This window comes from Diabrotica undecimpunctata, chromosome 8 (genome assembly GCF_040954645.1).
Source record: "Diabrotica undecimpunctata isolate CICGRU chromosome 8, icDiaUnde3, whole genome shotgun sequence".
NCBI lineage: Eukaryota > Metazoa > Arthropoda > Insecta > Coleoptera > Chrysomelidae > Diabrotica > Diabrotica undecimpunctata.
This window is the reverse complement of record NC_092810.1, coordinates 112,367,040-112,380,856: the sequence shown is the minus strand read 5'-3', so window position 1 is coordinate 112,380,856 and position 13,817 is coordinate 112,367,040. Positions and strand designations below refer to the sequence as shown.

Here is a 13,817-nt window from a genome sequence, read left to right as displayed (position 1 = left end):
CTGCAAATGAATCTCAAGAAAACGAAATCAATGATATTCTCAAAAAAAACACAAAATGTAGATAACCTGATCATCAATAATACAACGATCGAAAGAGTAACAACATATAAATATTTAGGAACGTGGCTAACCGGAGATGGAGATCAAACAAAAGAAATCAGATCTAGAATAGAAATGGCAAGAAACGCGTTCATAAAATTGAAGAACTTACTTTGCAACCGTAACCTTAATCTAGAGATCCGCACAAGAATGCTACGTTGTTACGTTTTTTCTACTTTACTATACGGCATGGAAGCGTGGACAATAAAACAGTCTGAAATCAAAAAATTAAACTCCTTTGAGATGTGGTGCTACAGGATAATCCACAGAATATCGTGGACTGAAAAAGTAACTAATATAGAGGTGTTACAAAGAATGAAGAAAGAATGTGAAGTCATAAAAACTGTTAAAATTAGAAAGATTCAATATCTGGGTCATATAATGAGGGGCGAGAAGTACGTATTACTTAGATTAATTATGCAAGGGAAGATACAAGGGAAGAGAAACCCAGGACGACGCAAAATATCCTGGCTAAGAAATTTGAGAGAGTGGTTCGGTTGCAGCTCATTAGAATTATTCAGAAGCGCGGCCAATAAAATTAAGATAGCGATGATGATTTCCAACCTCCGATAGGAGAAGGAACCTGAAGAAGAAGAAGGTAAGCGCTTATAAAAATGTGAAGTTTGAAAGATATTACAAAAGAACATTTATTTCGTTATTTGAAGAAAGCCTTGAAACTACAATTAAGCTCCAACATATAATACGATTCTCCAATTCTACAATATATAATAAGATTATTACTTTTATAACAATATAGATGAAATAATGCGACTGACAAAAAAAGGCGAGATAACGATGATTATGGGTGACTTTAACGCCAAAATTGGTCGCTGTGCCGAAGGAGACAACATAGGAGCGTAAGATCTCGGTAACAGAAGCAATGGTGCAATTCTGCGTAGAGAACAACCTGTTAGTAGCCAACACCTTCTTCAAACAACATCCTAGAAGGCTATACACTTGGAAATCACCTGCAGACAGAAAAGATAGAGTAGAGTAGAGTAAATTTTTATTTTAGTCTAGTTTAGTGTTTAGTTTTTAGCAATGTATATTTATGACTAATTCTATACAAACTATGTTTGTCAGAAAGAAAATAAAGAATTTAATTTAATTTAATTTTCATAAATTTTTAAACATAATTGAGCAAATAACGTCACATTATTAATTACAGATTAAAAAAATATATATATTGACACCACACATTTAAAATATTTAGCATTAGAAATTAAATATTCTGATCAAGGAGAAGGATAGGACAGGTACCCCGCCACAGTATAGGGCTCAATGACAACTAGGTGTTGAAAAACCTTTCTTTTAAAAGCTCTATAGTGTGTTTCCTGTTGAATGTCAGATGGTAGACTATTATAAAATTTAACACACGTATACAAAGGACTTCTCTCTGTTATAGAAAATCTGTGAAGTGGTAAATTAAAATTAAGGCTTCTTGTATTATATTCATGATTGGGAAGCAGGTGACAAAACAAAGAAAATTTTTTAAAAAGGAACATAATACATTCAAATATATAGATGGCTGAGAAAGTGAGTATTCTCCCGCCTTCAATCCTAAGATCACACGGACTGCCTTTTTTGGACTATAAAGACAGTTGAGCTATCTACTGCAGCACCTCAGAAGATTACTCCATATCGCTTAACAGAATAAAAGTTTGATAAAAGATAAAAAGAAAGATAAAATTGTTAGAAATCAAATTGACTTCATTTTGCTGGATAACAACTTCAAGAAGTACATAAAATCAACAATATCCTGGAGCTGACATTCATAGCGATCACAATCCAGTTATAATGGATTTTAGACTAAAAAGATTTCTTAAAAATAAAAGGGAAAAAGTGTCAAGAAAAATAGACATCTCACAACTGAAGAACCCTGAAAAGAAAAATGAAATAAGTATCAAGGTTAAGACAGAAATATAAGCGCTAGAGAACCCAAAAGAATACAAACGAGTTGATAAAATGATTAGAAAAAGGTGCAGAGAAGCTAAAGAAAACTGGAATGTCAACCAAATGCCTAGAAATTGAACAACTTCAGGAAAGATACAACACCTTTAATGTCCATAAAAAAGTGAAATAAATGACAGGTAAACACAGAAAGAGACAAGAAACAATATTAAGAAATAATAATGAGATAATTATAGGTACAGAAGACAAACTGGAGAGATGGAAAGAATATATTCAGACACTTTTTGACAATGATAGACCTTGTTCTCCACCATCCACGGAGGATCGAATAAATGAAAAAGGTCCAAAAAGAACAAAAGAAGTTATTTATGCAGTAAAAGCTCAGAAGAACGGAAAAGCCACCGGTCCAGACAATATCAATGTCGAAATACTTAAATCAATTGGAGGCAACGAAAGTAAAATAACGACTTAATAACAGCACTATTCAATAAGAATATATGACAGGTAAAATACCATCAGACTGGCTAAAATCAACATTTGTAAAATTACCAAAAAAATGCAATGCCTCACACTGCGATGACTATTGAATATTGAGTATGATGTCTCACGTCCTTAAAACTTTTCTCATAATTATTCATACACGAATTTACAAGAAGTGTGAGTTTCAGATGAGTGGCACTCAATTCGGATTTCGAAATGGATTGGAAACACGAGAAGCTCTTTTTGCCTTAAATTTGTTAACACAACGATGCAGAGACATGAATGTAGATGTATATGCATGTTTTATTAATTATCGAAAAGCATTTGACTGCGTTAATCATCAAAAGATGATCGAAATTTTGAGAACAACTGGAATTGACGAACAAGACTTACGAATTATCTCAGAACTATATTGGCACCAAACGGCAACGATTGAAATAAAGCCCACAACATCCGAAGATATACGAATCAGACGAGGAGTACGACAAGGTTGCGTCTTATCGCCGCTATTGTTTAATCTGTATTCGAAATATATATTCAGAAAAGCATTAGACGAGGTTCAAGGTGGAATCAAAATTAACCGAACCAGCATAGACAACAAAAGGTACGCTGATGATACCGTCCTAATAGCAAGCAACGCACAAGAACTACAAAATATAATAAATGCTGTAGTTCGTCAGAGCAAAATACATCTAAATGTTTCCAAAACTAAAATTCTAGTATTTTCAAAGATACCAACAAACGTACATTTGTATGCCAAGGGACAAATAATAGAACAGGTAACTTCCATAAAATATCTGGGAGCAAAATATCCAACAGCTAGTGTAACCCAAAAAAATCCTATCAAGAATCGAACAAGCGAGGAAAACACTCATGAATATGAAAACATTTTTTACAAGATCAGATCTTAGTCCAGAGCTTAGAATTCAAATGATCAGATCTTACGTTTTCTCTGTTTTGTTGTATGGCTGTAAAAGTTGGACAATGGACTCTAAAACAGAAAAAAGAATAGATGCCTTTGAAATGTATATATACAGACGGAAGCTCAGAATTCCATGGATACAAACAGTTACCAATGGTGAGGTACTTCGGCGCATGAGTAAACAAAAAGAATTACTCAACATAATCAAAGAGAGGAAAATACAATACTTGGGTCATGTGTTGAGAGGTGAAAGATATGATTTATTCCAAATCATATTGGAAGGTAAAGTGCAGAGCAAAAGATCAGTTGGAAGACGCCAGAATTCGTGGCTGAAAGACCTGAGGAGATGGTTTGACTGCTCATCCACAGAAATCTTTCGTGCAGCAGTTTCCAAAACTACAATTGTCATTTGGATAGCCAACCTTCGAAAGGAGACGGCACGATAAGAAGAATACCATTATTGCAGCAGTAACTGTATTAGGCAACTGTTCAAACAAACCACATCAAAAATTATGATAGGGAATACCCTATCGGAAGAATTTCTTGTCGGTTCTGTTTAAAATATATCTAAACGAAGCTCTGAGAAGGTGGATAAGATCTGCTCTGAAATGGTCGTACAGTTGCATGAAAAGAATCTTTCTACACCCTGGCCTATAACCATACAAGTGGTTGTAGCCCAGGATATGACCTATATTTATGGGTAAAAGGTTATTTAAAGCTTGTGAAGAATGGGGCTCCTACGTGAAACGGTCCAAAATACAATACTGCGCATTGGAAACCCAACAGGAAACCTGATCATAGATGAGCTCACTGTAAAGAATGCTTGTCTGGAGTACACATATTTGGGCATAGTGGCCGGACTGAAAAGGAAATAGAAGAAAGAATAGTAAAATAGGGGAAAAGGTTATAGGATGTCTAAATTCAATACTGTAGTCCAAAGATATACCTCAAGAAAGAATACACCTTCTCTTTAACTCAATCTTTAAAAGTATGATACTGTGCGGATGCGAAGCACGGTAACTAAACAAATCCCTAGACCGTCCCTTATTGTCTTTAGAAATGGACTTTGGAGAAGATCTGCCAGAAAATCAAGACTGGAAAATATACCTCACGACCAAATAGGACAAAATATGAGTCTATTAACAACTATAATTGATGGAATTTAACGCATACAACTTATTTGGTATGACTATGTCCAAACAATGAATGATAGAAAAGTTTCCTAAATAAACAATAAAATGGGTACCAGTAGAAAGACGGAAAAGAGGGAGATCAAAGCAGACATGGTTCAAAGAGCAATGCCGGAAAGGAATCTTCAGGCTGGAGATTGAAACAACAACGGAAAGGCGCAAGACGCTATGAAAACTGGATGAAAAAAAAATATTTTTTAATTGAAAAATACACAAGAATGTCTAGCTCTCAATAATATCCTTTGGAAGTTGACCAGTAACTAACGAAAAATCCATTGAATTATGTACATTTCAAGTTGAAATCTCAAGCCCGCCTATTTTATATAATTACCAATTTTTGTTTACTAGATATAGTAAAATATAACTAACTTTTAATGTTCATTTTATATTGTCAAATTGATCAATATTTATTGGAGCATTTATCGCTACTTTAATTGCAGAAATTACATTACGATATGATTTAAATTTCTGTTGCTAATTTATATTTTATCATTTCTAGAACCTGTTTCCCGTCTGGAAATATTTCTTATTACACCAATGTGAGCAGTTAACTGGTAGATGCCATAAATCGTTCTTTTAACATAATTGGTGTTTTGAAATGTGATACTGGTTAAAGGTAACTACTTATCCCAGTACATGTTTACGGTTTTGGGAGGTCTTGCCTCCATGCCTTCACTTTCTCGAAATTTGATTATGAAACGGTGGGGATTACTCAGATAGGCGATTGGACATACGAGGGCGATTTAATAAGTACTTACCCAACAAAAAATGAAAATTTTTGAAAAGCAGCAATTTATTTCTGAAATAAACCTCATTTTAGTTCGATACATTTGACCCAGCGATGCTCCAACTTATTTAACTCCTATGGCAAATACATTTTCTCGAAGTGAGCAAGTAGGCCCCCATGGTGGTGATGAGTGACTGTTTAAAATCCGAAAATAAAAAGGAGTTGCATGGGGCCAAATCTGGAGAATTCGGTGGATGAGGAGCCGTAGCGACGGCGGAGGTGTGATTTAGTGCGTTGTCATGACGGAGGAAATTGTTTCTTCGCCAAATGGGGCAGGTAGTTGATGTAGATCAAACCTGGTGAGTCTCATAAACCTGCAGCCATCACCTTTCCAGCCGATAGTCTTCACCTTCTTCGGAGCACATTTGCTGGGTGAAATCCACTGTTTCGACTGTTCCGTGGTCTCTGATATGTAGTAGCAGTGGATCCATGTCTCGTTAAACTTCTTCGGATAGTGCTTAAACAGCGTCAAACACTACTCTAAAGTGGTCTGACTTTTGGGGTTGTTGCCCGGAGTGAGCAAACCAGCTTTCTCAAGCACCTTCACTTGGCAGTCTACCAATACGAGATAGTGAATGGGACCAGTCTACTGAAATAAAGCAACTCATAGGTGAAAATAAGATCAGCGTTCGTAAAGATAAAGTCTCTTTTCACTCTATTATAAAGTATAGAGAGTATAGTTAATAGAGATAAAAAATCTCTATTATAGATACTCTGTGTTTTCCACGTTATGGTTTGGACACTTTCTGAAGCTTCTTTAGGTAAACTCGAGATCTTCGAGCTGTGGTGTTACAGACGCATCGTAAGAATTTCATGGGTGGATTGTGTGACTAATGTTGAGGTCCTACGTAGAATGGGCAAGGAATGCGAGATTATTAACACAATCAAAGAGCGCAAATTAGAATATATTGGCCATATTATGAGAAATGAACAGAGATGCGGCTTGTTGCAACTCATTCTTCATGGCAAGGAATTGGAAAGAGAGGGCCAGGGGGAAGAAGCATATCTTAGCTTTAGAACCTAAGAAAGTGGTTCAATATGTCTACAACTGATTCAATTTGACAACAGTTTTCGTAGCACTTGGGCCTGGATCATCAAAAACCGAGGTGTAACCACGTTGAAAATCGTTAAACCAATTTTTTACGAAGAAATGGAAGAGTCATCGAAGGAGATGAGTTATTGTACATAGCATCCAAGCGCTCTTTGATTTGTCTATTTTTCTAAAATCAGCGGACACGTCCACTTCTACATGCGGTCAAAACAAAACTAAGAGTGCGATTTGGCTGAAATTTAGCCGCCTACAAGAATGTACTACATATTAGACATTTCTCTTGCGATAGTGGCGCCATCGAGCGGTGAGGCTAAGTAGTTATCGGACCTCCTTCGTATAAAAAAAATTTACTTTGATTATTTATAGAAACGAACTTTACAGAAAATATTAAAAAGAAAAATGTGTTCCCGGCATGTAAAACATATGTGTTTTTAAACTTTTCTTACCTGGTACACTAGGTTCCCCGAATAGAGTAGCTTGTATGTCAACCGGTGTGTTACCATCGGCATCAGTTTTGTCGATTTTTTCGGTAGTGTCAACATCCGTAAGCTGTCCAGATTCCAACACGTAATTTTCCGCATCGATAAATCTGTAAAAAATAATATTAATGTTAAAAACGGTTGAGTTTTAGACAATTTTTTCACTGTATCCTGGCTGAGTTCAGCACACAGACACTTTTATCAAAAGCAGAGTATGGAGATGAGTTTGAAATGGTTATAGGCAACCTTCATTAGTAGATACGGCACTAAAAGAAGAAGAAACTTTTTGTATTGATGCATATTTGTTTTAATACTATGGCTATGATTGTTGTTGTCATAAGCCACACGTTAATCAATAAAATGTGTTAAAAGAACAAGAAACAGGGAGAACTTCGAAAGAAGACGATTGAGTTATTAAACTATTTTGGATGTTTATGTTAGGTAATGTTAAATACTAACAAAAGATCTAAACCAAGAGGAGTAATCAAGGATTTTAAAATCACTGTACTTATGAATATGCTTATCTTAGAAAATATATAATACGACAAAGTACTTCGTGTCAGCTATTGCTAACTCACAGCTTATCCATTAGGTTGTTGGTAAAAGTATTGAATATAATTGAACAGTTAATACAAGAATCATAATTTATTGTATTGTATATATGGATTCTGCGATACTTCTTTATCAACTTTCAATTCGCAGATTTGTTTGCACAGCTTAAATTTTTCTGTTACATATATAATTTTCTGAAATATATAATTTGTTAATTGAATTATAATTATTTGTTGTATTCACTAAAGACTTATGTATTAACTTGTGGATTTTGGATTAACAGCAATGTTGCCTTCATTCAATTTTCTTGGCCTTAGCTGCCATGCCTGAGATCGGCCGGTCTCATTTATAATGAAAATAGAGAATTTGTTAATTGAATATAAATATTGTTTGGTTAAGTGGTTTTATTGGGTTAACTTTAATTTGCTATTTGCACTGTTGCCATATAAATCATCACACAAAATTAAATAAGGAAATACGGATATTTTTTTATTATTACGTAGGCAATATATTTGCGAAGATTGCTTTACGGTTGAATTTTGAACTAAAATTAATGCAAATTCTTGATTTTTAACATGTTTCTAGATTTGTACGAAAATATATGTCTAAAAAAATAATATGGTATAGAAATATTTCTAAGAACATCTTGTTCAATAATAATGTTGGCAATAATAGCAGCACCTCTAACGATAGGGTGCGCATTAGTCATAATATGATCATTTCTTCCTGAATAGTAGTTAAGCATAGTGTGATATATTGCGATAGAAAAAACGATGTGTACTGGTTGCAACGTGGGAATTTTCGAAAATGATTTCGTGGCAAAAAAATTTAAAAAAAATAAAGAAGCCGTGATGAAGAAACAAGCTCCTAAAAAGTTTGGATTTTGAATATCGGCAAGAAAAGGTACGTTTTCTGAACATGCTGGATTGCCGTTAGATAAAATATTTCTGCTAGTTTCGCTAAAAACAACTCTACAAAACTAGGAGGGCCGAGTAGCATTATGGAAATAGACGAAGCATAATTCGGTAGGAGGAAATACAATAGAGGGCGCCTGTAGACCGGTCAATGGATATTTTTCGGATATGAGAGAAACACTAGGAACTTTTTCGTTATTACTGTGAAAGGAGGGATCTTCTTCTATTTGTGCCTATCCTCTGTGGATGTTGGCAGTCACGTTGGTCCATACAACTTTAATGACAGCTGCTCTAAATAGATGTATGGTAGTCATTCCTGCCCACTGTCTTGATGTTCTTCAACCACGATGTCCTTCTGCGCCCTTGAGATCTTTTGCCTTCTATCTTGCCTTGTAAAATTAGTTGAATTAGTTGATACTTCTCATTGCGCATCACATCCCCTAAGTATGTCATCTTTCTGATTTTCACGAGACGCATAATTTCCAGATCTTTATTCATACGTTGGATCACGGTGTTGTTTGTAACATGATGGATATAGGAAATTCTGAGCATGCGGCGGTAGCACCACATTTCGAAGGCTCTAATCGTTTGGATGTTGCCTCCGTCAAGGTCCAGGCTTCGAATCCATATAAAAGCGTAGAAAATACATAGCATCTCAAGACTCGTGTTCTTATATCAATGTTCGGGTGCATATTACATAAAATCTTCCTGAGGCGATTGAAGACAGCTCTCGCCTTTTCTATACTACATCTTATTTCCTGTGAGTGGTCCCATTCCTTATTTAGACTGCATCCAAGGTATGTAATTTTGTCGATTATTTTCAAGGGTTCATTATTAGCCGTGAATTGGTGCTGTATTATGTCGTTTTTACTTACCATAAAAATGTGGGTCTTCTTACAGTTTAATTTCATGCCGTATCTGTCACAGGCTTCCACTACACGGTCTATTAATGTTTGCAGATCCTCCGAATTATCAGTAAAAGGAGGGATACCTATACTTAACTCGGAATAATTCATGAATTGATTCTTCTTGGGACAACCATTTATAGTGATTGTTGAAAATCTTGTAATTCTTTGACCCATGATGCAGTTAAGCACCAAACTGTGAATCATTCAAAGCAGTTTGTCGATCCTGATATTGGAACTCACACCAATAACATTGAGAGGTTGTAGCGAGAAGTTGTAACGATGTGCATCACTCTATAAACACGCACTCCCACCTCAAATTCTACTTCCATCGATGCGCTGTAGAGATGGAGGAACAACAACGGTATAAAAAAGCATACTGCACAAGAGAGAATCGAGTTCCGCCAAGTGTTGATCTGGTGGGAATTCCACCGGGCCTTTGGGTTTTGATTGAAGGCCAACCGTCCGGAGTTCTATCAGAGTGCTGATCTGAGAACAACTCCACTGACCGAAAGTCAACTGCTTCTGCTAAATTGTTGATTTAGTGGCCGCTCCCTACGGGTCTTAGCGTGTTGATATGAGGTAGCCTTATTCCATAGCTAAGTGTTGATTAGTCGCTTACCACTCCTTTCCGGTTCGAGTGATAATTGATCCGTCCTCCTCTAACCTACCATTCCGTCTCTTCCGCGTGTCTGTACTAACGCATAGTATTTTCTTTTCGATTTTTATGACATTAATTATATTTTATCTTTATGTATTTGTCTTATTTTGATTTAACGATATTCATCTTCGCTCCGTAAAAATTAATTTCAAATATGGCAACAATGCGCATGTAGGTATACAAAAAGTCACCTTGTGCGCATAACGATCATTTCGATGTGCAACTTAAATGAATTTGCACTCTTTAGCAATATTAATATATATTTATACGATTTATTGATATGATTTATCAAAAACCTGTTAATAGTTACAATTGTTTTATTCACAAGGTGGGGATTTCGTTTGCATCTAAATAACGGAAAAGCTATTTAGAAAATGACTGGTATGTTCTTAAATAATAATTAAGAAGAAAGAACAAATTAATCTTCCGTCTTAAATCAATTTGAGATTTAAACAAGTCAAAATTTATATAAAAACTAGATCTTCAACCAACAATAAATTAAGTATAAGAGTAAATTGAAATCATACCTGTCCTCTTCATCCGTCCTCACTGTTTCAAAGCTAGCTTCAGACAGTTGTGCAATAACAAGATCGCACTCTTCCACGCTAGCTTCTAATTTTTCCGCAAAATCCGCGATACTTTCACTCGTTTCCGGTATACAATCACCGGAATCAACGGCGCTGCTTTCGCTTTCAGTTGGTTCTGAGCGAGGTTGCTTGCCCTCGTGTAGAATTAAGGTGTTCGGAAGGGGCTGAAATGGTTCGACCACCGGAGGTTCTTTTTTAATGGATTCGACTAGGTCTATTGTTTCCACGGGTTCTGGAGATTCAACTGGTTGGTCTTTGCTGATATCCGATTCTGACCTACTTTCCGAAACGTCTAATGTTTGAATCAAAGTGATGTCATCTGAATTAATGTGTTCTACCACTAAACTGTAGGGTTCCTTGTCTTCTATATGAGTGATTTTTAAATTATCTGTAACTAGAAACATGAAATTAGTATATAAATCATGTAGGACCCAAACGATTAAAGCTGTAGCAATTCAAAATCAAGAGGCTGCAAGGTTTACGATTAATAATAATTCGATGATTATTACCCCGTTCATATATTGCTATACGATCATGCGGTACATAGGCCTTCTTCAGATTTTCGCATTCATATCACCGACGATGATGTCTACGTCATTTTTGGAGCAATTTCTGTAAGCCCTTCAAGCACTTTGTTGTGTTTTTCCTTCAGTTTGATCTTAGGCGTTGGTTATAGAGTAGTTAAAGATTTCCCCCCTATTTCGTATTGCTTTCTTATCGTGGCCTACGGACGGAGCGGTTGATCGCACAGAGGTATGATGAAATAACAGACGACTGAAACGACTGTAACGATAGATCCCGTAACCACACACTACGTGGAGTAGACTTTTCTTACAAAATAAAAAGTTAAATTAAAATAAAATGTAACATAATGACGGTATTAGATTTTTGTTTTGATACAGGGCAGCGACAACCGCTTATACGTATTTCGACCTATTTAGGTCTCGTCAGAACGGTATAGCCACTGCTCTGAACCAAAACAAAAATCTCTCCAGTCCTAAACAATAGTTATCAAAATAACTATATACGGACGTAACTACGCCATCTAAAAACAAAAAGAGAAATCAAACGATTTCTACCTAGCGAAACCGAATTCAAATTTTTACCACTGTGTTTCCTAAAATTTGCGAAACAAACAGCTGGATAAATTACTCGGCAAGGGAATCTAAAATTGCATTCCACATGCCGTTCATCCTGGTCAAAATTCGTAGTGAATTCAGTTTCTGGTACTCCAAACGAAGTAAGTAATAAAACATAATGACGGTATTAGATTTTTGTTTTGATACAGGGCAGTGACAACCGTTTATACGTATTTCGACCTATTTAGGTCTCGTCAGAACGGTATAACCACTGCTCTGAACCAAAACAAAAATCTCTCCCGTCCTAGACAATAGTTATCAAAATAACTATATACGGACGTCCGTCCAAAAGTAAACTTTTGGTTTACTCTCTATTAAAATAGTAAATTGCATTAAAATGCCACAAGAAAATGCTTCAGAACAATGTTTAGCTTATATTTGCCGAGAGTATCCACTCTCAGTGTACCTGTTTGGTACAATGTTCTTACGTTCCATGTTCCTCAGCCTCTGCATCAGTGAAATTCCTTGCTATTTATACTCAGTGACATTAGAAGTGTTAGTCACAAAAGGAATAATTTCTTGAACTTAATTTTTTGGCCACATGGTAGATTTACATCAAAAATGAAACGATAACGTTGTCAAGAATTTTTATTAACCAGTAATAAAAAAAAATTGAATAGTGTGTTTGGCGAAGCCGTAGCTGGATACACTCCTGTATACGTCTAGGCATTGACAAAACGAGATGATCGATGTCTGCTTGTGGCACCTCGTTCCAAGCAACTTGAACTTCATATATTAACTGTGCCAGAGTCTGTGGAGGATGGTGTAAAGTGGACAGTTTCCTTCCCATTCTATCCCATACATGTTAGATAGGATTTAAATCCAGAGCACGGGGCGGCCCCGGAAAAACATTAACGCCAGCTTCTTGGAGAAAGTCCATAGTTTGACGAGCAATATGGGGACACGCGTTATCTTTCTGAAAAAGGAAGTCTCGACGGCCGTCGAGATAAGGCAGTAAAGTGGTACGCCTTGGTCGACCAGTTGGTCTTCTTGGTATTCCTCTACCTTCATTTGTCCACACACGACGGACACGCATAACCGTCATTACCGTACAATTAACACGACGGACAATTTCGCGATACGACAAACCCATATCTGTATACGCAATAATTCTACCCATGTCAAAATCGCTAACATGATGGTAATTTTGGTGTCTTCGAACTCGAGGCATTTTCTTACACTGAATACAATTAGACTAAAAATTTCTATACGAACCGGTTTTCACAAATCGGTCTCCTCACAAAAAAATTTAAAGATAAAACTTAATTTTTACAAAAAGTAGAAAAGATAAAACATTGGTATTGTTATCATAGCATGATTTAAATATAGTCTGTCTGTTGGCAAAAAATTAAGTTTAAGAAATTATTCCTTCTGGGTGTAACACTTCTATTGTCACTGATTATATTTTGCATTCTGATTAAAAAACATATAAAAACGTCACACAATATTTTTGAAAAACTTAATATAATTAAAAGACATTTTCAATATTACATGTTTCACCTTGTTTCAAAGTTAATGGAAAACTACAAATCTAACGCATCACTTACAAAAGAGGTTAAAATAATTCAAAAATTGGTTCAATTACATACTAAAGTATATTCAACCTTCTGGAGAGTTTTTTAAAAACAACCTAATTTTGAAAGTGAACAACCGAGTATAAGATGTAATAATAAATGAATGCAAATAATCACGACAGATAAAAACAAAGCACATAAACCAAGTGACAACAGAAATATATTGCTTGCTACCTTTAAACATTGCACATTAGACCATTATGATTTTTGTTTATCATGTTATTGTCCGATAAAATTCAATTTTTTTCCTATCAACAAATTTTAATATGGGAAATATGTTACTGTGGAATTTTATAATCAGAGTATTCGCGTATTTTTTTAATAAAAATTATTCAATATTTTTAGAGTCTGTATTCAATATTTGGAGATCCATTATTCCCACCCTTTATCTTCTTTGTGCTTCACCTTTCTTTGTAATTTTATTTATTACGAAATTGAATAGAAAATGACTTCAACAGTCTTATACTTGTTTTGTACGCAAATGGTTCTGTCATTTCGCCACTAGCTTTGCAATTATTTTGTTGTCTTTGTATATGTGTTCCACTGTATTACTGGTAACAACTGTA

The 13,817-nt window shown here is 35.4% G+C and overlaps 1 protein-coding gene across 3 annotated transcripts in view; it reads right to left on the bottom strand.

The window, feature by feature from the left end:
- Nucleotides 1-13,817, bottom strand: part of Asx (transcriptional regulator additional sex combs) — a 186,186-nt gene that overhangs the window by 86,617 nt on the left and 85,752 nt on the right. For all 3 annotated transcript variants that reach the window (XM_072540759.1, XM_072540761.1, XM_072540760.1), the window contains exons 4-5: nt 10,479-10,932; nt 6,887-7,029 (exon numbers count right to left, since the gene is read on the bottom strand). In XM_072540759.1, coding sequence (XP_072396860.1) covers nt 6,887-7,029; nt 10,479-10,932 — 597 coding nt within the window. The remainder of the gene's footprint in view (nt 1-6,886; nt 7,030-10,478; nt 10,933-13,817) is intronic.